Below are 22288 nucleotides of genomic sequence, written 5' to 3'. Positions count from 1 at the left end.
AGGCCGGGGCGCTTGGGGCCCGGCCAGTCCCTCGCGTCCCTGCTGACGGCGAGCGCGGCCCCCCCGTCCTCGCCGCCTGCCCGCCGCCGGCCCCTTTCCCCGGCACCCTCCTCGGCGAGGCGCCCGGCCCCGCGGGACGCAGACGCGCCTGGGTCGCTGAGCCCCACAGCRGGACGTCGCCTTTGGGCTGACAACCCGCGGCCCGGGCTCCCAGGCTCCCCAAAAGCTGGATGGAGCTCGGCACCGCGGGGAAGTGCCGCTTTCCCTGGCCCCCGTGGCCGGGCGCCGGGCTCCTACCGGCGCGGCGTCGGCGCCCCGGAGCTGGCAGAGCTCTACGAGAGCGAGGCCGTGGCCGGGGAGGACGGCGCGGGGCGCTACGCGGTGGTGACGCCGCAGATCCAGAGGCTGGGCTCCCTGCGGCGGGCGTCCCGCATCTACAAGCAGCACTGGTCCAAGCAGCACGTCGTGCGGGTGCAGGAGATGCCCGACGCCTGGACCGCGGAGCAGGGCTACGCCCGGCGCCCCGCCGAGCGCCTCCGCACCCGGGCGAGCCCCCGAGGAGCCGACATCGCCCGCTACCTGAGCCAGCGCTCGCCCGCCCGCGCCTGGCGGGACAGAAACCCCTGGGCGGACGGGTACCTGGCCGCGAAGCTGCCGTGGCGGAGCAAGGTAACGCCGGGGAAAGGATGCCGGAGCATCCCCGGACGCCGGGTGCAGCACGCGGGGTGGGTGAGCGTGGGCGCGCCGGCTTTCCCACCACATCCCRGATGCCGGTGGGGGTCCTGCCGTGGGGACCGTGCTGGAGGGGGCTGTGTGTGTGACGGGCATGGCCCCCCCTCACCCCGCATGCAGCCACCGGCGGGGACACTTGACTCTCGCTGGCTGCAGCGAGTATGTAAATGGCGAGACCCGATCTCCGGGGCGGCCGCGCTGCAACCGGAGGAGAGGTGTCGCTAGCCRGGCTGGAGTGACTGTCGGCACGCCGGCCCCGGCGGGTATCCGCTTACCTGCCCGTCGGCCCGGCTGGGCGCTGTGGTCGGTGGCAGCTGCTGGTTTCCTTGGCCTGCAGCTGAGATGCTGCTGGCGCCGCATGGGACCCGGTGCGGGCACAGAGAGCAGCCCCCGAGCCCCTTTCCCCCACGCGCTGCCCCGTCCCCGGCTGCCGCCGTGCCCCTTTGTGGCTCCTTTCTGTTGTTTCGCCTGGATGCACCACTCTGCTATTCGCCTCCCTGGGCAAATGCCCGCATTTGCAGCCCCCAAGGGCCTTTTTGGATAAAACGCATGGGTATTGCGGCAAGGGCCACCTGGCCACAGAAAGTGGGACAGGACTCTCCAGGAATGGCATTTCCTGGGACTCCCACACTTGGTATAAGCCCAGATCACATCTTCTTAGCTTTTTAATCCAATTTCTAGTGCTTCTTTTCTCCCCAGACATGTGACGCTCTTGCTGGGCTGGGGGACCCACTCTGGGATGGTGGGATCCTTTGCCTGGGGACTCTGTTGCAGTGGTTATGGGCTTCCCAGTTTGGGGCCAGAGATATTGGTTTTGAGGTCATTGTGGTGAAACGTGCAGGAGGTCGTGGAGGGGGCTGGCTGGCGCCCCGCAGGGTGCACGGCCATGCCCTCAGTGCCCGTGCCACCGGGCTTGCTTTGTGCAGATGCAGTCCCTCTGCAGCCTGCCCATCGTGCGGTACCAGGAGCAGCAAGAGGAGGACGGGCTGGAGGACATGACCCAGCTGGAGTGAGTCCCTGCGTCCCCCCTTGGCTGCCAGCCGTGATTCAGCTCAGACATGGGGGCCACCAGCAGGATGGTGGGAAGGGGCTGGAAACCCCCTGTGGGCACCTGCATGGCAGGGAAGGCTGTGACGGCTCCYGAGCCCATGCCAGCCCCAGTTTCCCACCAGCTGGCTGGGGACTGGTGGGATGTGCTCGGGGACAGCAGAAGCCTCCTGTCCTCCATGGCCATGTAACGTGGCCTCTCTGCTCCATGCCAGGGAYCTCCAGGAAGCCGCCGTGCTGAGCAACATCCGGACACGGTTTGAGCRTCAGCTCATCTATGTAAGTGCCCTGTGCACAGGGCTGTGGAGGCTGTAACAGTGTTGGAGGCCATCAGGCCACYGCTGAGGTGCACAGCATCCCAGGGAGGCTCAGGATGCCTGGGTCCTCATCCTGGGATGAGGGGTCTGGGACAGCTGGCATCTTGTCCATGCACAGCTGGGCATGGGATGCTTAGGGAGTTCTTTCCGAAAGGGGGAGTATTGCTTGCCAAGCTCCTGCTGCCTCGAAACCTGCCCCTCTTCTCTGCAGACCTACATTGGCAGCATCCTGGTTTCAGTCAATCCCTACCGGTTGTACAACATCTACGGGACGGAGCAGGTGCTGCAGTACGAGGGCAGGGCGCTGGGCGAGAACCCGCCGTGAGTACCAGGCACCCCTGAAATGCCCTGTGGGGAAAGGAGCTCCCAGAGTGGCCTTAGCTACCACCCTTGGCTTGTCCCCATAGGTCCTTGTAGGAGCCTCTGGGTGGGCTCCACTCCTACAAGCCCTGCAGCCCCTGCAATGCCTCTTGGCTGCTGGAGCGATTGTCTCCATTCTTGGGTGCTGCTCAGCACTAGCACTGCCACCACGCTGCACCTCACTTCCTGCACATGTTTTTGCTCCACAGGCACCTCTTTGCGATTGCAAATGTTGCCTACACTAAAATGATGGATGCCAAACACAACCAGTGTATCGTCATCAGGTGAGAGGCAACTGGGACCTGCACATGCTTGTCCCCCTGCACACCCCTCTCCTGGCTGGCATCCCTGCAGGCTACTAAACTGGTGTCCTTAATTAGCAGTGCACTGATTGCCAGTTACACAGGGTGTTTGCACCAGTGTCAGCGTAATCCTTCGCTAGCACGGCCTAGCCTGAGGGTCAATGAGATTGGGGTGGTTTGGGTTGGGTGGGGTTGGATGCTCTTAGGATGGATATGCTTAGAGTGGACACACTCAGGATGGACACCTGGGGTGGACATGCTTGGGATGGGCACATTTGAGGTGAATGCGCTTGGGATGGACRTGTTTAAGGTAGATGCACAGTTAGGATGGTCAGATTTGAGATGGATGGATGATAGAGATGGATGCTCTCAAGGTGGACGTGCTTGGGCTGGACGCACTCGGGATGGGCATGCTCAGGGTGGGCACACTCCCCAACCCCTCTGCTCAACTAGTGATGTCCCTGGTTGTGTCTCTGCTCCCCGGTTCAGTGGGGAGAGCGGCTCGGGGAAGACAGAAGCCACCAAACTGATCCTGCGCTACCTGGCAGCCGTCAGTCAGAAGCGCAGCACGGCTCAGCAGGTAGCGTACCTCCCCGCGGCCAGGCACACGCAGTGGGCACGTSCCTGTCCATGCGTCCTGCTGCCGTGCTGCACTCACGTCTCTGCCACTCTCCTTGTCCCCATGCTTCCACTACGGACCATGGCAGATAGAGGTACCTGGGGGGACACGTGGGCTRGGGCGGTTCGAGGGAGCTGAGTATCGTGGTGGATCGCCACCATGCCACCCCGGCTGCGCAGGGACCATGGGTGCAGGCACCTGCAGCTCTGTGTGTGTGTGTGCCTGGGGTCGTTGTGCCACCCCATGTCTTACACAGCCCTGCAGCATCACACACCTTGGGGTTTGGTGCCCCTGGCTTGTCTGCTCAGGGCAGGAGGTGGCAGGAAGGGTGGCATGGCTGGGAAGGTGGTATGGTCCGCCCACCCCAGGGAACACCCTGTGGCCGTGGCCTGTTGGGATGCTCAGACCACAATTTCATGCTGTGGCTCTCCTCATCCACCATGGACAGATCCTGGAGGCGACCCCCTTGCTGGAATCCTTCGGCAATGCCAAAACCGTGAGGAATGACAATTCCAGCAGGTTTGGGAAATTTGTGGAAATCTTTCTGGAAGAGTAAGTAATGCTGAGGAACATCTGTGCATGTCTAGCCCTGATCCTCCCATCCCCGTGTCCTGGGTGTGCCACTGTGGCTCACCCCAGCTCAGTCCAGGACTCCAGCCCCCTATCGGGACCCCAGCCCTGCTCCGAGACTCCAGTCCTGGTCCTGGACTGCCCCTGTCTCACCATCCTCTTGGTTCTGCTTGGCTGCCAGCATGGCTGGTGTGAGACATGCAGATGGGTCTGCCTCTGGGGGAGGCAAAATGCGGAGAGGGGAAACATGATGTTGCACATGCAGCATTTACTGTCCCCTGCCCAAGGTGCTGGTGTGGCTGTGTCCCCCAGTGCTGTGCCCATGCTGGGGCTAGGGGAAAGGATGTGGTCCTGCTCACAGGTCCCCCATCCCTGACCTACCAACAAGCCCCATGGCTTGTCCTGCCCTTGCTTGGTCCCATAGATGCTCTGCTGCCCAGGAGGCTCCTGGCATGGGCACCAGGTCTTGCTGGGGGTGCTCAATTTCACCATGGGTGCAGTAGCTCCAGCTGGGTGCAGACACAGCTGGGTATGGTGGGGTGGGCACAACCCTTTGTTCCAGGTGAATGAGGCTTGGGCCAGGGTGGGTGGCAGTTCCTGGCCACACTCGGGTTGCCAGCTTGGGCTCGCCATCTTGTCCCTGCAGCGGCTTGATCTGTGGTGCCATAACCTCGCAGTACCTGCTGGAGAAATCCCGCGTGGTGTTTCAGGTGGGTGGCAGGTTGGCCCCAGGCTCTGTCTGTGCTGGGCCTCGCCTCAGCTCAGTCCTCTGCTCTGCAGGCCAAAACTGAGCGCAACTATCACATCTTCTATGAGATGCTGGCTGGCCTYCCTGCCCAGCAGCGGCAGAAATATTTTCTCCAGGATGCAGAGACCTACTACTACCTGAATCAGGTGAGTTGCCTGCCCCACATACCTGGATGCTGGACTCAGGGCCATTGGGGCCAGGATGAAGTCCCTGCAGGTACCAGTGGGCTGGTGGGGAGGATGTTCTGGGTAGAGCTTGGAGCAGGGTGTCCTTGCTCCTGGACTGATCCCTGGTGGATGGAAGCTCACTGGGACCCTGTAGCAGCCTGGGCTGGCCTGGGGGTGCACCATCCTGACAGCACATCCATGGGGCTCTTCCAGGGTGGGAACTGTGAGATCCCTGGCAAGGAYGATGCTGAGGATTTCCGGCGACTGCTCAACACCATGGAGGTCCTGAGCTTCAGCATTGAGGAGCAGAACAGCATCTTCCGCATCCTGTCTTCCATCCTCCATCTGGGCAATGTCTACTTTGAAAAATATGAGGTAAAAGGAAGGGGATGGGGCTAGTGGCAGCTCTGGTATAGGGCAAGGGCAAGAAGGACATCCCATGCATGATGCCCTCGGCTGCAGGCAGCTGCTGAGCTGTTCTCACCTCTGGGCCAAGGGGAGCTGGGGAGCAAACACAGAGGCTTCTCTGCCACATCTGGATATAGATGCCACATCCTCAAACCAGCTGTTTTGGCCAGTTCCCAACATAAGTAATTGGCATGGCTGTTGGGAGGTCTTTCTGTCCAGAGGTTTTGGAGGAAGAGGAACACTGAGTCTGCTTTCATTTTTCCATGGAAAAATGTTGATGTTGATGTTGCTCAGATATTTCAGGTTTATAGGGAGGAAAGTCTTTATATTTTCTGTTGCAGAAATATAAGCAAAATTAAATCAAAAACAGTGTTTTGGCTTGATTTGGGATACAGACAAATATAGACCCACCATCGAAACTGCAGGAAGGCAACTCAACCTGGCCCTGCAGGATGGCTCGGTGATGGGCTGCRTCCCAGCTGGTGAAAATCAGCTTGGCTGAACTGGTTGGGCAACACCACGGGCTGCTTTTCACCACTGCTGTGTGGCCATCCCATGCTGGAGGGGCCCCTGGACAGATCTTTCTCCCCCGCCCTGAGTGGCCATCACTTCCCACCACGTCACTCTGTCTTGCAGACAGACTGCCAGGAAGTCGCTACGGTGGTGAGTGCAACGGAGATCCAGACGGTGGCTGAGCTGCTGCAGATCTCCCCTGAGGGCTTGCAGAAAGCCATCACCTTCAAAGTGACGGTGAGTGTGCAGCAGTGTGTGGCGAGCAGCCGTGATGGCTGTAGCACRAGAGCTTGGTGGAGTTTGGTTCCTGCAGGTGCTGCTAAAACTTCCATCGTGCCATTTGCTTTCCCCAAAMTAGGAGACACTACGGGAGAAGATTTTTACCCCCCTCACTGTCGAAAGCGCCGTGGATGCCAGGTAAAGGGTCTTTGCCATGGCCGCTCCGTGCTGTGCAGCATGACGATGGGATGTCTGGCCCTAGGGGACTGCACAGCAGCAAAACCAGGGCTAGGGAAGGGGAGGTCAGGGCTCCTGGCACGCGGCATACGGGCAGTTTGCAGACTGCTGTGCTCAGCAGTGGGGCTGGGATGGGTCCTGGTGAGGGCAGCAAGGATGAGGGATGTGCCACAGGCAGCCCCCACAGTGGGCAGGGCTCCGACTCCCTGCTGGGAGTTCTTCAGGCCAACGCTCATTTGGTCTCTCTCCCATTCCCAGGGATGCCATTGCCAAGATCCTCTATTCCCTGCTCTTTGGTTGGCTGACAGACCGCATCAACAAGCTGGTGTACCCCAGGCAAGAGGCCCTCTCCATCGCCATCCTGGATATCTACGGGTTTGAGGTGAGCGGGGTGAGCTCCATCACTCCTCGAGCTCCCTGCAGCCCTCCCCTCACCATGCATCGTGTGCCACTAAGCAGCGGCATCTGGGGCTGCAGGGATGGGTTCGGCCTGAATCGGTGCTGCAGCCYAGCTCGCTGGGGCTGGCTCCTGCACGGTCTCAGGCACTGTGTTGCCCGCTCTCTGCAGGATCTCAATTTCAACAGCTTTGAGCAGTTATGCATCAACTACGCCAATGAGTACCTGCAATTCTTCTTCAACAAGATCGTCTTCCAGGAGGAGCAGGTGGGAAGGCAAACAGTCCCCAGCATCTGACAGTTCTCAGGCTGCCCCTTGGCATGTCCTCAAGAGTTGCTGTGGAGCTGGGGGCTTTGAGGGGTCCAAAAGCCTRTTCCTGGGGTTTGGGGCATTTGACTCTGCGGTCAGGATCACCGAGCTGACCCTCCCTGCAGGAGGAGTACCTCCGTGAGCAGATCGAGTGGAAGGAAATCCCCTTCAGTGACAACCAGCCCTGCATCGACCTCATCTCCCAAAAGCCCTATGGCATCCTCCGCATCCTTGATGACCAGAGCTGCTTCCCCCAGGTGAAGTGCTTCTTGACATGGTGGTGGCAAGGATGGTGCACCTGAGATATCACCATGCCTGGGGTGTCACCTTGTCCAGGTGTCCCCATGTCCCAGAGCTGCTCAGCTCCTGGGTTGTTGAGCTGGGTGAAGTGAGAAGACCCTCGGCAGAGGGGAGGGCGTGTCCACAACCAGGCTGCACAACCTCCRGGAGGTCCCAGCTAGGTACCCCTGTCATGACTTCCCCTAGAGGACCTGCTTTTTGCAGGAATCACTGAAAAAAAAACCAGTTGCCCTGTAAAACAGAGAGGCGTGATTGCACCCTCTCTGCTGATGAGGAAACTGAGGCACGGCGAAGCAGACACCTGCGCTCATGCAGCAGTTYGACGGCAAAACTGAGAGCAGTGGCTGACCCAGGCCCTAGACCTGGCTGTGATTGCTCCTTCAAGCTTGCAACCCTGGCTGGGGAATTTCTCCTCTTTCTTGGTTCACCCCGTATTTTCACCTGCTCTGTGAGACACACCTGGCCCTGGAATGAGCAGCATGGGGAGGAGAGCAGAGACCTGTCCTCAGCAGAGACCCATCTCTCTGAGGAGAAATTCTTCACATCACTTGATGTAGCTGGAGGCACAACATGCTACCTCCATTGACCCAGACAGGTGTCCATGTCCCATGTGCGCCTCCAGAGCTGCCAGCTAGCATGAGATGGGTCTCAGAGCCTTTACCCTCACACGTTTATCCACTCCCAGGCGACAGACCACACTTTCCTCCAGAAGTGTCACTACCACCATGGAACGAACCCGCTGTACACCAAGCCAAAGATGCCACTGCCAGAGTTCACCATCAAACACTATGCAGGGAAGGTGACCTACCAGGTGCGTGGCAGCAAGACACCTGGTCTGGGCTTTAGTGAGGGGTTTTAAGGGTGGGTTAGAGAAATTGTTGACATGGCAGTTTATTTGGTTGATCCTGTGCTGGGAGTGAGGGACAGGCACATGGATCTGGCTGGGACCCAGGATCTGCTCCTCACCTTGCAGTCCCTGGCCAGTAGCTTTTTGCCTCTCCTATCATGCCAAAGGGCTCCAAAGCACCAGGCTCTGCTCTTCGGCAGGTGCACAAGTTTTTGGATAAAAACTATGACCAAGTGCGGCAGGATGTTCTGGACTTGTTCATCAGCAGCAGGACCAAGGTAGGACCCTGGCCCAGCGTTGGGTCTCTGCAGCAGTGGTGGAGGAGGCACTGGTCCAGCTTAGCCCCTCTTTGGTCYCTGCACATATGCCAGCCCATGGGCCCTTCTGAGTTCCCAGGACATTGTCCACAAGGCTCATGAAGGTGCTGTGTCTCCAGGAGCCTTGCACCATCACAAACACCTTATTCCTTTGTAACCCTTCCTGTCCCTCCAAGGTGGTGGCCAACCTCTTCTTCGGACATGCCCAGGTGCTGGCCCGGCAGAAAAGCCTGGTGGGGAAGAGCAGCACCAGGACACGACGCTACAAGGCTCCCACCGTGGCTGCCAGGTTCCAGCAGTCACTCCTGGAGCTAGTGGAGAAGATGGAGAGGTCAGCATGGGCAGGGTGGGCAGGAGCCAGGTCAAGCTGGCAGGCAGGCAGCTAGGGGGGAGGGATGAATCTGGGCTGAGCTGTCCTGTAAGGCCATGGGGAACACCTTCCTTCCCACTGCCCTGCCACCAACAGTCTCTCTCCAATGCAGGTGCAACCCCTTCTTTGTGCGCTGCCTCAAACCCAACAACAAGAAGGTGAGACACACAGGCTGTGGGAACATCTCGCTTGCCCTGCACTGGCACCCTGTGGGTATGGGTTGAGGACTCAGCACCCCTCTCCCTCCAACCCAAGGAGCCAGGGCTCTTTGAGGCTGACGTTGTCAGCAGCCAGCTCCGCTACTCGGGCATCCTGGAGACCATCCGCATCCGGAAGGAGGGCTTCCCCATCCGCATCCCCTTCCTCGTCTTCATCGACAGGTGCTGCAGCATGGTGCCACATGCCTGTGGGAGCCAGGGAGGATGGASGGCCCCAGGGATGGGTCGTGTGCCACCAACCAGAGGATGAAAGACCAAAAAGATTCCTTGAAGGAATCTGGGAGGCAGTGTTTGGGACAGGGGGCTCCCATGAGCTGATGGAAGTGGCAGGGGGCTAGGAGCACCCCAGGTTTGGTGGAAGAGCCCAGATAAGCTGCTTCTGCAGATGGAGAGCTAATCACCAGGAGGGAAAGATGGGGAGGGTCTGTGCTGATGTCCCCCGGCAGGTGCCCAAGGTGGGCAGCCAGAGGTCTCCCTTGGGCTGGGTCTTGCACAGGCCCTGTAACGGCATCAGGTGCTCACCCAGGTACCGCTGCCTCGTCGACATGTGGTCCAACGTCATTCCCAATGGGACCAACTGYGTGGAGATGCTAAGGAACCTCTGCGCCGTCACCCCCAGCATGTATTACGTCGGTGTGAGCAAGGTACCATCCCTGTGGTGGTGGCGGCTGTTTAAGGGTGCTTGGAGCCCCCGGAGGTATCAGTGATGCTGCAAGGCCGTGCGTGCCTGTGCGCTCCAGGAATCAGAGCATGTCCAGGGCAGCCGGGTGGCGAGGGGCTGGTGGTGGGGTGCTGCAGGGGTGCTGGGACTCATGGCATTGCTCCCCCAGCTCTTCCTCAAGGAGCAGCTGTACCAGGCACTGGAGAGCAAGCGGGCTCGTGCCCATCACCTGGCYGCGCTCACCTTGCAGCGCTACGCTCGCACCTTCTTCATCAAGAGACGCTTCCGCTCCCTGCGCCRCAAGATCGTCCTCCTGCAGAGCCGGGCCCGCGGCTACCTCGCCAGGTAGGACTGGAGCCAGCGTCTGGAGGAGCTGGCCAAGGGGTGGGAGCACCGGGAGCCGGTGGTGACAGGCGCCCTCCCGCAGGCAGCGGTACCGGCGCATGAGGCACACGCTCATCAAATTTAGGTCGCTGGTGCACATCTATGTGAACCGCCGGCGGTACCTCAAGGTGAGTGGGGGCAACTGGGGGCCGGCAGGGCCCGGGGGTGATGGGGATGTCCCTGCTGCGTGCCTCGTGGCAGGTCTGCAGAGGCCACAGGGCTGGTCCTAGTGTCTGTACCCTGCTGAGCCCCCCAACCCCCTCTCCTGGCCACCTTCTGCCTGTGACACCCCATTTGGCATGAGCAGAGCCTTTTCTGGACCAAACCCTGGGGATGCCAGGAGGGCCGCAGGCATGCTGTGCCCTTCTGCCTCCCACGCACAGCCGGGTGCCCCCAGAGAGGTCCCGGCACCACACGCAGGGCTGAGCCACCTCCAGCCGGTGGGCAAGGTGGCCACGGAGCCAGCGTGGCGTGCCACGGGCAGGCGAGGCAACGGTGGGGCCAGCGCAGCGCTCAGTGCGGCTGCTCTGCTTGCAGAGGAAGGAGGACGCCCGCCGACGGGCAGAGGAGGAGAGGCAGAGGATGAAGCAAGTAAGGCGCTGCCGGCCGGGCGAGCGGGTGCCTGCGTGCCGACGAGGAGCGCGGGTGCGCGAAGCCCACGGTGCTGCGGTGCCCTCACCTGTGCCACGCGCCTGCCCGTCTCCCCGCGCCTACCCCGCAGGAGCTGACGAGGAGGGAGGTGGTGGACGTGACGCACCTGGAGATCCCCGCCGAGCTCCTGGGGCTGCTGGAGGCCGCAGCAGGTAAGCGGCGCCCGCCGGCCCGGCTCRCGGCAGCCCCTGGGCACGGCCGGGCGGCCGCGGGGTTAGAGCTGCCCGCTGTGCCGCAGCCGCCGGGCAGGTGAACGCCGGCTGCGTGGTCCTGGTGCCCCCGCCGGCGCTGCAGCCCGACTCCCGGCTCACCCTCCCGCTCGACATCAACAACTACCCCATGGCCAAGTACGTGCGGGGCCATTTCCAGGTAAGGGAGGCGCCGGCAGCCCCGCCGGAGGGCATCCGCGCGCCGCCGCCGCCGCCTCCCGGCCCTTGTTCGGGTGCGGGAGACGGGATTTCGGGTCGTCCTCGCTATCCCAAGAGGGCAACGTGGCCGTGCGGTTAGATGCAGGATCCCCGAGCTCGGCTCYGCTCCCCGACTGCCCCCGCGGCCCGAGCCGGGGCTTGGCCCCGGGTTCGGCCCGGGGGGTGCCCGAGGGGGCCGGATCCGGGGGCGGCTGCGGGCGCTGCGCCGAGCCGGGCCGTGGCCTCCCGCCCTCCCCGTGGGTTCCTGTCGTCTCCAGAGGCCGGGGGGACCCCGCTGAGGTTTTCGGAGTGACGCGAGAGACCAGCTGAGCCCTCCTGGATGCCCAACTCGGGGCGGATCTGGAAACGCCTCGGGCGCTGTCACTCCGCGGGGCCGGGAGATCAGGTCGCTTTGCTCCCGGGCCCCCCGTCCTTGGCCCAAATTGATGCGTGGCTGCTTTGCACCCTTCCTCTTCCTCCTCTATTTTTGTCCTGTGTTTTCAAGTCCCTGGGTTCCCAAACGGCAGTGCCAGGGTCAGATCCTGCTTTCAGCCTCACTGGCATCTCTGGCCCTGCCAGCACAGTCTGAGCGAGGCGCTGGCYGCTGGCCGCATCCTGCACCCCTGCCCTTTCGCAGCGCCCTGCTCCAGCCCCCGTCCGAGCCGCAACGCGATGCTCAGCGCCGCAGCCCCGACCCTCCTGCGGCCTCGCGCTGCCTCCCCGCGGGCCGGGGCCGGCAGTGGCCAGGGCTGCAGGCCCCGGGTAGCCACGGGTGCGCGGTGTCGCTGCAGGAGCCGCTCTTCGGGATGCTCACGGCCCCGCTGGCCGCCCCGCTGACCCGGCTGGAGGAGGAGCTCTGCCACGAGGCTCTCAGCCTTTTCAAGCTGGTAGGTGGGACAGTGCCCGCCCCCAGTGTGCTGGGAGATCCCTCACCTTGTGGCTGTGGTCTCTGTCCCCTCCCTGCCCTCCATCCTCTCCTCCTCACTTTCCCCCCACCCCTCCATCCCTCCTTTCCCTCTATCCTTCCATCCCCTTCATCCCTGCATCTCCTGCATCCCCTGCATCTCCTCCATCCTCTGCGCCTCCTGCATCCTCTCCAGCTCTCCTTCACCTCTACCCCTCCCTCCCCTCCACCCCTTCATCCTCCTACCCCTCCATCTCTTTGTCCCTTCATCCCTTCCATTGCTTTCATCCCCTCCATTGCCTTTGTCCCCTTCATCCCCTCCACTTCCGCATCCCCTCCATCCCTCTGTCCCCTCCGTGCCCCCATCCCCTCCATCCCTTCCTGTGGGGAGCTCCGCTCCCTCCTTTGGGTTCACCCTGGGCCATCCTTCCTCAGTCGGGCACAGTGATCCTGGCCTTCCCTCCATCCATGCCCTGGGTGGGGGAGGAGCGGGAAGAGCAGGAGGAAGAGGAGCCAAGGTGGGAGGAAGAGCCAGGGGCAGCGGTGCCGCCGTGCCACTCCGCCCTTGCTCTCCCCATGGCAGATCCTGCGCTTCATGGGCGACCCGGGGCTGGGCGGCCCGCAAGAGACCCTCTTCGGCAACTACATCGTGCAGAAGGGGCTGGCGGCGCCGGGCTTGCGGGACGAGATCCTGGCGCAAGCCGCCAACCAGGTCTGGCGCAACACCAACGTCAACAACGAGGAGCGAGGCTGGCTGCTGCTGGCCACSTGCCTCAGCGCCTTCCCCCCCTCCGCCGCCTTCGACAAGTACCTGCTCAAGTGAGCCGGGGCCGGGATGCTGCCCGGGGGGGCACGCCGGGCTCCTCGGGGCAGTGTGCGCGCCTGGGGCTGCTGCCGGGCCGCCCCGCAGCCTCCTCCCTTCCCCGCAGGTTCGTCTCCGACTACGCCTTTGCCGGCTACAAGCCGGTGTGCCAGCGGAAGCTGATGCAAGCCATGGCGCGGTCGCCGCTGGGCGCCGCGGCGGCTCGCGCCTACCCGCCCTCGYTGCTGGAGTGGACGGCCAACAGGCGGCAAGCCAGCATGGCCCTGGACGTCCACTGCTTCAACGGTGCGGGGCCCGCGGGCGGCGGGCCGGCCGGGGCGCGCGGCTGCGGGGGSAGAGAGCCGCAGAGGGTCAGCGAGGAGGGACCCACAGGGTCTGCTCACCGCCGGTCTCTCCTCAGGTGACCGCTTCTCCTGCCCCATCCATTCCTGGAGCACCGGCGAGGATCTGGCAGGGGACATCCTAAAGCACAGGTACCCGCTGGCTCAACCCCCTCCTCTGCCCAGGGCCCAGCATCCCCCAGGAGCAGGGTGCCCTGGGGCCACTTTGGGGCGATGCTGGGCTCCCGCACAGCTGGGCAGGGTGGGAGCCGTGACACCCGGTGGCCACGGACAGCCGGCACGGCCGTGGGGGGCACGGTGTCCCCGCAGAGCCCGGGTGCCCCTGTGCCCAGCGGCCCCGCTTTCGGCAGGGGGCTGGCGGAGGGCTGGCGCGGCTGGTCCGTGTCCATGAAGGAGGGCGCCCAGTGGGCCGAGCTGGCCGGCCACGACTACGTGCTGGACCTCGTCTCCGACCTCGAGCTGCTCCAGGGCTTCCCCAAGCAGAAGTCATACTTCCTCATCACCTGGGAGGGAGCGGAGAGCCGCGGCAGCGCCGGCCGGGCGTAGGTACCGGGCAGGGACAGGCTCCCGGCGTCGGCGGTGCCGTCCCGCCCCGTGCCGAGCCACGTGCCGCGGGGAAACGCAGGCGCCGGATAGGAGCTGGGGAAGCGCAGCCAAACGCCGCTGTCTGCAGGGCGCTGGGACACGGCTTGGATCTGGATGAAGTCCCTCCTCCTCCAGCCGTGAAAGCCCCGACGCTGCCGCGCCTGGCCGCGCCGGCCGCCGAGGCGTACCCGGCTCACGGTAGGGTGCTGCCCACCCAGCCCGCTCCCGCCGGCCGCTTCCCTAGCCCCGGAGCTGCTCGCGGGGCCGGTGTGGGTGCAGCTGCGGGTGCCGCTGGGCTCATCCTGCCCTCCGCAGACGCGGACTTTGGCGAGCCGCGAACCCAGAAGGGTTTGGACCGCTATCTGGACAGCCTGTTCGACCCGGTGCTCTCCTACGGCAACGGGGTGAGAGGGGCACCCCCTGCACAAGGCAGAGGAGGGGCGGCCGCCTGCGCTGGCTCCCGACTCGCAGCACTCTGCCTCAGTTTCCCCGGGTGCACAGGCACCCAGGGGTGCCCAGCCCTCCTGACACCTGGTCCCCAGGAGCTGGAGAAGCCGGCCGCCGTCTCGCAGCGGATGAAGGGAGGAGGCGGCGTAGGCGTGGGGGCTGGCAGCGGGGATGCCGAGCGTGCCGGACCCACTGAGCCGCGCCAGCCGAGGGGTGAGCACCCCGGGGCATGCCTGGGACCCCGCACAGCGCCCGGCAGCCTGTCCTGGCACCGTGCCTCAGTCTCCCTACCTGCTCCCCGCTCCCCTCCCCCTGGGCCAGCTCTGCCCCTTCGCTTTTACAGGTGCAGAGCCGGCCCCGGCCCCCCAGTGCCGGGCAGATGCCAACCAGCCGCCTGGACCCCCGGTCAGTGGGGCAGAAACGGGGGGGGGGGAGGTTCAAAACCTTCCTGGCCCTGCTGTGGGGCAGCTCCCTGGAGCTGCTCCCCAGGGCCAGGGGGCTCCAGGGCACGGCGGGCAGGCGGTGGGGCAGGGGCAAGCACGGCAGCCCGGGCCCGCGGGGCTCACGGCACGGCTGCCCTCGCAGGGGAGAGCGGCGGACGGGACGCCGGCCCTGCCGCAGCCCCGGCCCTACGTGCAGAAAGCCGGTAAGGCGCCGCGGCGTGCGCCGTGGGGCAGCGCCTGGGGTCCAGGTACCCCCGCCGTGGGGTGGCAGGGGGGACGCACGGCACGGCGGCGATGCCCGAGCCGGTGGCGACGGCTAAGGGGCCACGTGCCGCCGGCTGGTCTCAGCCACGGCGTTTCGCTCCCCAGCGCCCGCCGGCCGGCGCTGGCCCGGCGAGCTGGTGCGTCACTCCCGGCTCAACTCGGAGCACTTCCCGCGGCCCACGCAGAACATCCGCAACATCATCCGGCAGTGCCAGCCGGCGGCGCGCGGCCCCGCACCCGGCAGGTACCCCGGCGCTGCCGAGCCGCACGTGCCCGTCCCGGCCCCATCGCCTGCCAGCCCTGAGCCGCGGGGCGCTGGCGGTGCCGCGGGGCGCTGGCGATGCCGCAGGGTGCCGTCTCTGCAGGAAGGACGGCAGCAAGATCTTCGGGAAGAAGCTGGACCCCCACGAGGAAGCCATGCAGATCCTGAAGGGGCAGCTCTCGGYGCCCGCGGTAGGGACGCGGCCGCCCCCGCGGCCCCGGGGCCGGGCTCGGGGCGAGTGGCCGGCCCCACGAGCAGCCTGCGCTCTGCCTCGCAGGGGCCCAGGGAGGTGGTGGCTGCGGTGAAGCCGGTCGCCAGCGCCGGGTACCAGCAGCGAGCGCCGGCGGGGCGTCCTCTGTCCACCGCCAGGCCCCCAGGTACCGGGGCAGAGCTGCGGTGCAGCAGGATCCCAAGGCCCGGCGTCGCCTTGCCCTCCCTGGTGGCACTGGGCACGGGGCCGGTGAYGGCTAACCCGGCTGGCTGCAGGCTCCGGCTCTGCAGCAGCCTCGTGGCACATGGCTAAACRCTCCCTGCCTCATGTCGCGCTGCCRTGCCTCAGTTTCCCCCAGCAGCRAGAGGCTCTTGGTGCTCTCGCCCCAGGGGGATGCAAGGGCTTTTTTTCCCCTTGCAGTTGCCGTGTCCCGGGCGCTGCCGTCCGAGGCACAGCAGGTCCAGACCCAGCTCCACCGGAGCTGCAGCGAGGACTTCTACACCTACCGCAACGTGCCGTGGAAAATATACATCCGCAAAGAGGTGCCGGGGCTGGGGACAGGGCTGGGCTGCCGCACGCCGGAACGGAGCAGGACGGGCTCGGGAGGGGAAGAGCTCRGGCACGTAGACGTGGCCTGGGCAGGGTTGTTTGCCCCGTGCTCCTGATGGGGCTGGTCCCTGGCACGCCTGAGCTGGGACAAGCTCGGCATCCAGCTGCTGCGTGGATAAAGGGGGATTTTCCTGGGAACGCGGGGCTCTGCCCCAGCTCGGTGATGCAACATAGCCACGCTGGTCTCCTCCTGGCAGGTTTTCTACCCCAAGGACAACTGCAACGACCCGCTGCTGCTGGATCTCATCTTCMGGCAGGTGAGATGCCAAAGCGGCCCCAAAGCGCCTGGGCTTCCCGATGTCCCCCGGCKCTCTTCCCCTGCCGAGCAGCTCCTGGGAACGGGCTGTCCCTGCCCTAAGAGTGCGGATGTGGCCCCGAACGGCCGGGCAGGAGYGACCTGCCCCCACGCTGGTGCCTCCTGGCAGCYGCTCCGCGGCATCCTCTCTYGAGGAGTGCCCAGCTCCCRCTCCTCCCCTGCCACGGCGAAAGCCGACGGTGGGGAGGCGCAGAGGAGGGCACGGGCGGCCCCGGCACGCCGCCGGGGAAGAGGGGGCCGGAGGGGATGCCACTGCGCCCCGCGCAGCACGGCCCTGCCGCTCCTAACCCCCTTCTCCCAGATCTTCAGCGACACGCTCTCCGACACCTGCGTGCGGCTCAGCCAGGAGGAGCGGCTCCGCATGAAAGCCCTCTTCGGTAACCCTCGCCTGCTGCCGCCGCCGAGTCCCGCCGGTGCCGGGGAGGGGGCTCGGACCCAGGGCGGCTCGGACCCTGCCGCCCTGGTGCCTGTCGTCATCTCCTGGGGAGCCAAACGCCTGCCTTRCTTAAGCCGGGCTAGTTTTACCTCTGGATACACCAAGGCCTTTGTCATGTGCAGAGTCATGAGTTCTGCCAGGTCTCAGCTGGGCTTGCTGCGTTAGTGGGTGCCCCAGGCAGGGCCCGTCTCACCGTGGGGTTCCTGTGGGCTGCGAGAGGGGATGCACATCCCCGATCTCGCCGTGACACCTGCGTCCAGCTTCCTGCCAGCCCTGGCTCCCTCCGACGGGCGGGCAGACGCTCACCCCCTTTCCGCCCCACAGCGGAAAACAAGCTGGATTCCTTCAGCCCCGTGGCCACCGAGAGTGTCAAGCAGGAGATCGTCGCCGCGGCCCGGGACGGCTGCGAGGTGTATTTCTCGCGCCTCTTCCCCGCCACGGTGAGGAGCCAGCCCAGGGACGGGACGGTGCCGTGGCGGCACCGTGTCCTGGCTAACGCGCTCTGCCRTCCTGCAGGGCAGCGTCGGGACCGGCGTGCAGATCCTGGCCGTGTCCCACGCCGGCATCAAGCTGCTGCGGCTGGTGAAAGGCACCAACATGCCCGGGGAGCAGCTGCGGGTGCTGCGGGGCTACAGGTAGGGGCAGCGGGGCCGGGCGCCGCGCAGCCCCCCCGGCTGCTGCAGCTCTGCCCAAGGGACCAGCGGGTGGGGGGCTGAAGTGATTGCTCTACCAGCTTCAATAGACACGGAGATGGGTTTTCTGCTGGYGGGGGTGCCTCCTGGCCCGGCTGCTGTCAGCACCGTGCACACATCCTGCTGGGGATATGGCCCCATGGTCACGATCAGCGCTGGGGGGGATTAATTGCTCATTGCGTCTTGCCCGCTGCACTTACCTAGGGCCCCCAAACCTGGATGATGGTGCCAGGCCACCTRGGTGCCCACCCTGCCCCTGCCCAGATGTGCAGGGTGGGCTCACTCTGGGCTCTCGAGGYGGGCTGGGTGCTGGGGTGCATAACCCTCGCCTCGCCCTGCCCCAGCTACGCCGACGTCCTGTTCGTGACCACCCCGTCCAGGAACATGCTGGAGTTCAACCTGAGCAGCGAGAAGCTCATCCTCTTCTCCCCGAAGGCGCCCCAGGTCAAGGCCATGGTGGACCACTTCATCACGGAGCTCAGGAAGGTGGGGGGGCCCCGGGGCCGGGTCGCAGCCGGGCTGGCGCAGCTGGTGGCACGTCCCTGGGTCCGGACCACGTGTGTGTGCCTGTGTCGGTGGGCCCGGGTGGGCAGTGGGGGATGCCCTGCAAATGGGACCATGCCTGGGCCTTGGTGCAGGGGTGGCACCTCAGACTGGTTGTGAGGCTGTGGGTGCCCCCCGTGGTGGGTGGTGTGCATGCATCTACATGCATGTGCATGTGCGTGCACATGTGTGCACGCGTGCCAGTCCTCCCTGTGCCCAGGACTCCCAGTACGTGGTGGCCGTGAGGAACTACAGCCCAGAGGACAGGGGCCAGCTGAGCTTCCACAAAGGGGACATCATCCACCTGCAGCCGCTGGAGCACCCTGATGGAGGTGAGCATCCCCCGGGGGTGACGTTCTTCCCACCGCCCCAGGACCACCCGCTCGGGCACCCTGCTGTGGGGAGCTCCCTGGTTTAGCTGGGAGCCCGGGGAGGAGCCCTCTCCTTCTTGCATTCGGGCAGCAGGACTGATGTCCTCGCTAGCCCCGGTGCTGAGGGCGGATGCAGCCGTGCCTCGGGCTCGCTCCCGGGACACGCGGTACCTGTCCCCCCAGACCACTACTACGGCTGCGTGGTCCGCAAGAAGGTGATGTACCTGGAGGAGCTGAAGACGGGCACCCAGGATTTTGGTGGGTGGCTCTGCAGAGCTGTGCTGTCTCCGTGCGCGTGACCCCGCGGTGTGTATGGCCACCCCGAGCCGTGTCCCATCCTGGGGCCGGTGCACAGGGCAGGATCCCTCCTCTGCTACCCCCCAGCAGGATGCTTTGGTGCCCATTCGGCACAGGGGCATGCTCCCCTGCCGTTCCCTGCTTAGGTGGCTGCAGACCTGCACCGGCTGCTGCCCCACATCCCTGCTGGCTCTGGGTCTGCCCCTTTGCCTCGAGCAGAGCCGAACCACAGCYGTTCCCAGCCTAAAGCCACGGCCGGGCTCCTCTGGGGAGGTGGAGATGCCAGCTCGGGTGCCAGGGCAGGAGGTAGCAGGGCAGAGGCTTCCCTGGGACAAACCTGCTGGAGCCTCCAGCRCGGAGCTGCTCCTGACCCATCTGCCCGGCACAGGCTGGAAGTTCGGGGCCGTCCACGGCAGGTCGGGGCTCTTCCCGGCCGAGTACGTCCAGCCCGTTGCCGCCCCCGACTTCGTCCTCTTGCCGGCGGACAGGAGAGAGGAGCCCAGGGACCAGCAGGGCAAGGTGGCAGCCTCGGCGGCCGTGGCCGTGGCCGTGGCCTCCACCGCCGTGGCCTGGGAGCTGGACCGGAAAACGGAGGTGGGTGCTGCCGCGGAGGCCGTCGCACCGCGTGGTGCCGGCTGTGCCGGGGCGCTCACGGCCCCCTCGCCCCTTCTCCGCAGGCGTCCCCTGCCAGCGCCAGCTTCGCCGTGGGCCTGGAGGGAGAGGATGGCGAGCGTCCCGGGGACGGYGCCCCGCCACGTGGGGCCTTCCCCATGCTGGGCTTTGCCCGGCGGTATTTCCGGGCGGCGCGGCACGGGCAGACGTGAGTGCCCGCTGGGGATGGCCCGCGGGCGGCGGGGCGCAGCCACCCCGCGGCGGGGACGCCGGGCCAGCCCGCCCGCTCCCGTCGCCCTTCTCTGGCATCTCTCCCAGGGACTCCTGCAGGCAGCAGGCCAAGCGGGCTGGGGAGCCGCCGGWCGGGATGGAGATGCTGAAGTTCACCAAGGTACCGGGGGGAACGGGGTACCCGGGGGGCCCCACAGTGCCCTGCAACRCTGGGGCTCGTTGTGGTGCGTTGCTCCTCGCCCCTGGGTCCCCCTGAGGTCCTGGGGACCTCTCTGGACCCCCAGCTTGGCCCTCTGGCTGCTCCTGGCCGCTGAGCCTCGCCCCCGCTCCCTCCCCGCAGGCCCCCATCCAGGAGTCACTCATCGAATTCACCGACAGCGGCGTCAGCAAACTGGCTGCCGAGGCTTTCCAAGGTGGGCACAGCCGCCCGCCCCGCCATCGCGGCCCGGGGCGTCTGGCACCCCAGTCCCCCTGCTCCTTGGGGCTGTTCTGGACCACCGTCCTTGGAGCAGGGTCTGGGTCTGGGGCAGGACCTGGATGGGAGATGGGGTGCCTGAAAGGTCTGCAGCTCTTTCTGCCTTGTTGCCCGTTCGGGGAGCCCTGGACGTTCCCCACCTCAAAGGGAAGGGATAGGGAGAAGTGTGTCACCGGGTGGCTTTCTCATCCCCAGCCGTGATGAAGTTCATGGGCGACTTCCCTCTGAGGGGACAGACGGAGCTGGACACCATCTACACCATCCTCAAGGTAAATCCYGTGCTGGGGCCGTGACACCTTAGGGGGTCCTGGGGAGGGGGTGGCAGCACGGGGGGCTGTGGAGACATCCTCAGCCACGATCTGAGCCGGCACCTCTCCGTCAGCTGTGCGAGGAGCACGAGGTCCTGCGGGACGAGGTGTATTGCCAGATCGTCAAGCAGATCACGGACAACACCAGCTCCAAGACGTGAGTCCCTGTGCGCATGTCACCTGGCCCCAGGCTGGGACGGCAGATGGAGGCTGGAGCTGGGGACACTTGTGTCCGCAGCCGAGCTGAGCCACCCCAGCATCCCGGGAGATCCGGGGGACGGCCTGGGCACCTCCGTCCTTGCAGTCTGCACCCAGCCGGGCAGTGACACAGGGGCTAACGCTGGTCCCTGGGGCTGTGGGTGCTGCCCCGGCTGCTGCGGGCACTGCAGCTCTCCCAGGGGGCTCAGTCCCGGCTTTTCCCTGCAGCGACAGCTGCCAGAAGGGCTGGAGGCTGCTCTACATCCTCACCGCCTACTACAAGTGCTCCGAGGTGCTCAGGCCCTTCCTCCTGGCCTTCCTGCAGGACGCTAGCCGGCACCCGGGGCTGCCTTTCCAGGGTAGGGGCTTTGCGTTCACCAGTGCCCTGGGTGCACGGGGGGAAAGACACCCTGCGGTGTCCCAGGCTCCAGAGATGCTTTAGCAGAGCAGGGCAGAGCAAACGTCGTGGCTCAGCCCCCRGCACCTCTCCTTGGGGTGCCGGAGAGATGGCACACCACCTACCCCCGGCGCTGCTGCCTTCACACCGAGCCCTGTCTCCCCCAGGCATCTCCAAAGCCTGCGAGCAAAACCTGCGGAAAACCCTGCAGTTCGGTGGCCGGAGCCTCTTCCCCAGCAGCATGGAGCTCAAAGCCATGGTGGTGAGCTGGGGCGCTCGCTGGCGCCCRCGGGGCACGGGCAGGGCTGATGCCAGCTCAGGATCACTCTGTGGCTCAGGATCCTCCCAGGGGTTTGAGATCCTACCAAGGGGCTGAGCTGTGTCCCCTCCCTGGCACAGGGACCCTGGCCCTTCATGGGGGCTCCTCTCTGGGGGAGGGGGGATTACTCCGAGGGGATAAATTGTACCCCTGGATCTGGGGGGCTGTGTCCCAGCTGCAGCATGGCCTGGGGGCTCTGTGCCAGTGGGGCACTTTGGGGGTGGCCTGAGCTTTTGGGAGGCCTCAGCTGAGACCCCACTTGGTGCCCAAGGGAGGGACGCGCTGGCTCGCTGCAGCAGGACCCGAGAGACCCGGGGTTGTCCCCACGGGACGGCCTGGAAGGCCGCGGGGCCTTGCCGCCGGCTCCCCAGGCGCTGACGYGCCGTCCCGCGCAGGCTGGACGCAGCGCCAAGCGCCAGCTCTTCCTCCTGCCCGGCGGCATCGAGCGGCACCTCAAGATCAAGACGTGCTCGGTGAGTTGGAGGGAGCCGGGGGCGAACGGCTCGGCCTGGCGGCCGCCGGGGCACTCACCCGCCTGGGGACAGGGTGACGGGCGCCGGTGCCGCTGGCAGCCGGGGTGCTCGGCCGCAGCCGGGGCTGGCAGTGACCCCGCGGTGCGGGAGCGAGGAGGGATGCGGCTCCGCTCTCCCCACGCTGGGGGATTTTGTTCCCCGGGAAAGGGGCGTCTCTGGAGATCCCGCAGCCTCTCCAGGTTGCCGTGCGGGAYGAGACCTGCTGCGGGACCCAGCGCCGAGCGCGGCGCGGGGCCATGGCGCCCGGCCCGGGGCCCCGTGCCAGCCGCCCGTCCCTGCGCCCAGGTGGCTCTGGACGTGATAGAGGAGCTGTGCTCCGAGATGGGGCTGCAGCGCCCCGAGGCCTTCGACGAGTACATCATCTTCGTGGTCACCGACAGAGGTGAGGGGCCGGCGGGGAGCGCTGGGGCGGGCGCCGGGGCGGGCGGCCCCGCTAAGGCGCCCGGGGGGGCCGCGCAGGGCAGAGCGTCCGGCCCCTGACCCGCAGGGAGTACATCCTGGACGTGGCCGCCGAGACGGAGCGCCTCGACGCCAGCTACATGTTCTGGTGCCGCCGCGTGGTCTGGAGCCA

The 22288-nt window shown here is 65.6% G+C and overlaps 2 protein-coding genes across 3 annotated transcripts in view; both read left to right on the top strand.

Annotated features, from left to right (window-relative positions):
- Window positions 1-191, top strand: part of LOC146597560 (uncharacterized) — a 3621-nt gene extending 3430 nt beyond the window's left edge. The window contains exon 2 of the mRNA XM_085301999.1: window positions 28-191. Within this exon, the coding sequence (XP_085158125.1) occupies window positions 28-191 (164 nt within the window). The remainder of the gene's footprint in view (window positions 1-27) is intronic.
- The window catches only part of MYO15A (myosin XVA), a 24874-nt gene continuing 2635 nt past the window's right edge, over window positions 50-22288 (top strand). The window contains exons 1-58 of one of the 2 annotated variants that reach the window (XM_085301979.1): window positions 50-669; window positions 1659-1741; window positions 1995-2058; window positions 2308-2417; window positions 2666-2740; window positions 3248-3338; window positions 3826-3929; window positions 4594-4657; window positions 4728-4841; window positions 5076-5237; window positions 5907-6020; window positions 6142-6200; window positions 6498-6621; window positions 6808-6903; window positions 7071-7202; window positions 7931-8056; window positions 8293-8370; window positions 8586-8740; window positions 8892-8937; window positions 9035-9159; window positions 9524-9641; window positions 9828-10003; window positions 10086-10170; window positions 10580-10633; window positions 10764-10845; window positions 10932-11062; window positions 11892-11987; window positions 12588-12823; window positions 12934-13112; window positions 13228-13300; window positions 13519-13710; window positions 13842-13951; window positions 14069-14157; window positions 14296-14413; window positions 14544-14605; window positions 14786-14846; window positions 15013-15151; window positions 15273-15360; window positions 15447-15546; window positions 15801-15922; window positions 16187-16246; window positions 16607-16682; window positions 17066-17181; window positions 17258-17376; window positions 17778-17919; window positions 18197-18308; window positions 18531-18605; window positions 19033-19238; window positions 19322-19464; window positions 19575-19647; window positions 19828-19900; window positions 20158-20231; window positions 20345-20427; window positions 20697-20827; window positions 21033-21127; window positions 21580-21657; window positions 22003-22099; window positions 22177-22288. In XM_085301979.1, coding sequence (XP_085158105.1) covers window positions 481-669; window positions 1659-1741; window positions 1995-2058; window positions 2308-2417; window positions 2666-2740; window positions 3248-3338; window positions 3826-3929; window positions 4594-4657; window positions 4728-4841; window positions 5076-5237; window positions 5907-6020; window positions 6142-6200; window positions 6498-6621; window positions 6808-6903; window positions 7071-7202; window positions 7931-8056; window positions 8293-8370; window positions 8586-8740; window positions 8892-8937; window positions 9035-9159; window positions 9524-9641; window positions 9828-10003; window positions 10086-10170; window positions 10580-10633; window positions 10764-10845; window positions 10932-11062; window positions 11892-11987; window positions 12588-12823; window positions 12934-13112; window positions 13228-13300; window positions 13519-13710; window positions 13842-13951; window positions 14069-14157; window positions 14296-14413; window positions 14544-14605; window positions 14786-14846; window positions 15013-15151; window positions 15273-15360; window positions 15447-15546; window positions 15801-15922; window positions 16187-16246; window positions 16607-16682; window positions 17066-17181; window positions 17258-17376; window positions 17778-17919; window positions 18197-18308; window positions 18531-18605; window positions 19033-19238; window positions 19322-19464; window positions 19575-19647; window positions 19828-19900; window positions 20158-20231; window positions 20345-20427; window positions 20697-20827; window positions 21033-21127; window positions 21580-21657; window positions 22003-22099; window positions 22177-22288 — 6287 coding nt within the window. In that variant the 5' untranslated portion in view covers window positions 50-480. Of the gene's footprint in view, window positions 670-1658; window positions 1742-1994; window positions 2059-2307; window positions 2418-2665; window positions 2741-3247; window positions 3339-3825; window positions 3930-4593; window positions 4658-4727; window positions 4842-5075; window positions 5238-5906; window positions 6021-6141; window positions 6201-6497; window positions 6622-6807; window positions 6904-7070; window positions 7203-7930; window positions 8057-8292; window positions 8371-8585; window positions 8741-8891; window positions 8938-9034; window positions 9160-9523; window positions 9642-9827; window positions 10004-10085; window positions 10171-10579; window positions 10634-10763; window positions 10846-10931; window positions 11063-11891; window positions 11988-12587; window positions 12824-12933; window positions 13113-13227; window positions 13301-13518; window positions 13711-13841; window positions 13952-14068; window positions 14158-14295; window positions 14414-14543; window positions 14606-14785; window positions 14847-15012; window positions 15152-15272; window positions 15361-15446; window positions 15547-15800; window positions 15923-16186; window positions 16247-16606; window positions 16683-17065; window positions 17182-17257; window positions 17377-17777; window positions 17920-18196; window positions 18309-18530; window positions 18606-19032; window positions 19239-19321; window positions 19465-19574; window positions 19648-19827; window positions 19901-20157; window positions 20232-20344; window positions 20428-20696; window positions 20828-21032; window positions 21128-21579; window positions 21658-22002; window positions 22100-22176 lie in introns of those variants that run through there. The other variant, XM_085301978.1, reaches the window with a different exon arrangement.

The sequence above is a fragment of the Rhea americana genome, unplaced genomic scaffold (genome assembly GCF_003343005.1).
Source record: "Rhea americana isolate MKP2758 unplaced genomic scaffold, rheAme1 scaffold_181, whole genome shotgun sequence".
Taxonomy (NCBI): Eukaryota; Metazoa; Chordata; class Aves; order Rheiformes; family Rheidae; genus Rhea; species Rhea americana.
The sequence above is the reverse complement of the archived record's forward strand: the minus strand, read 5'-3'. Positions and strand labels throughout refer to the sequence as shown.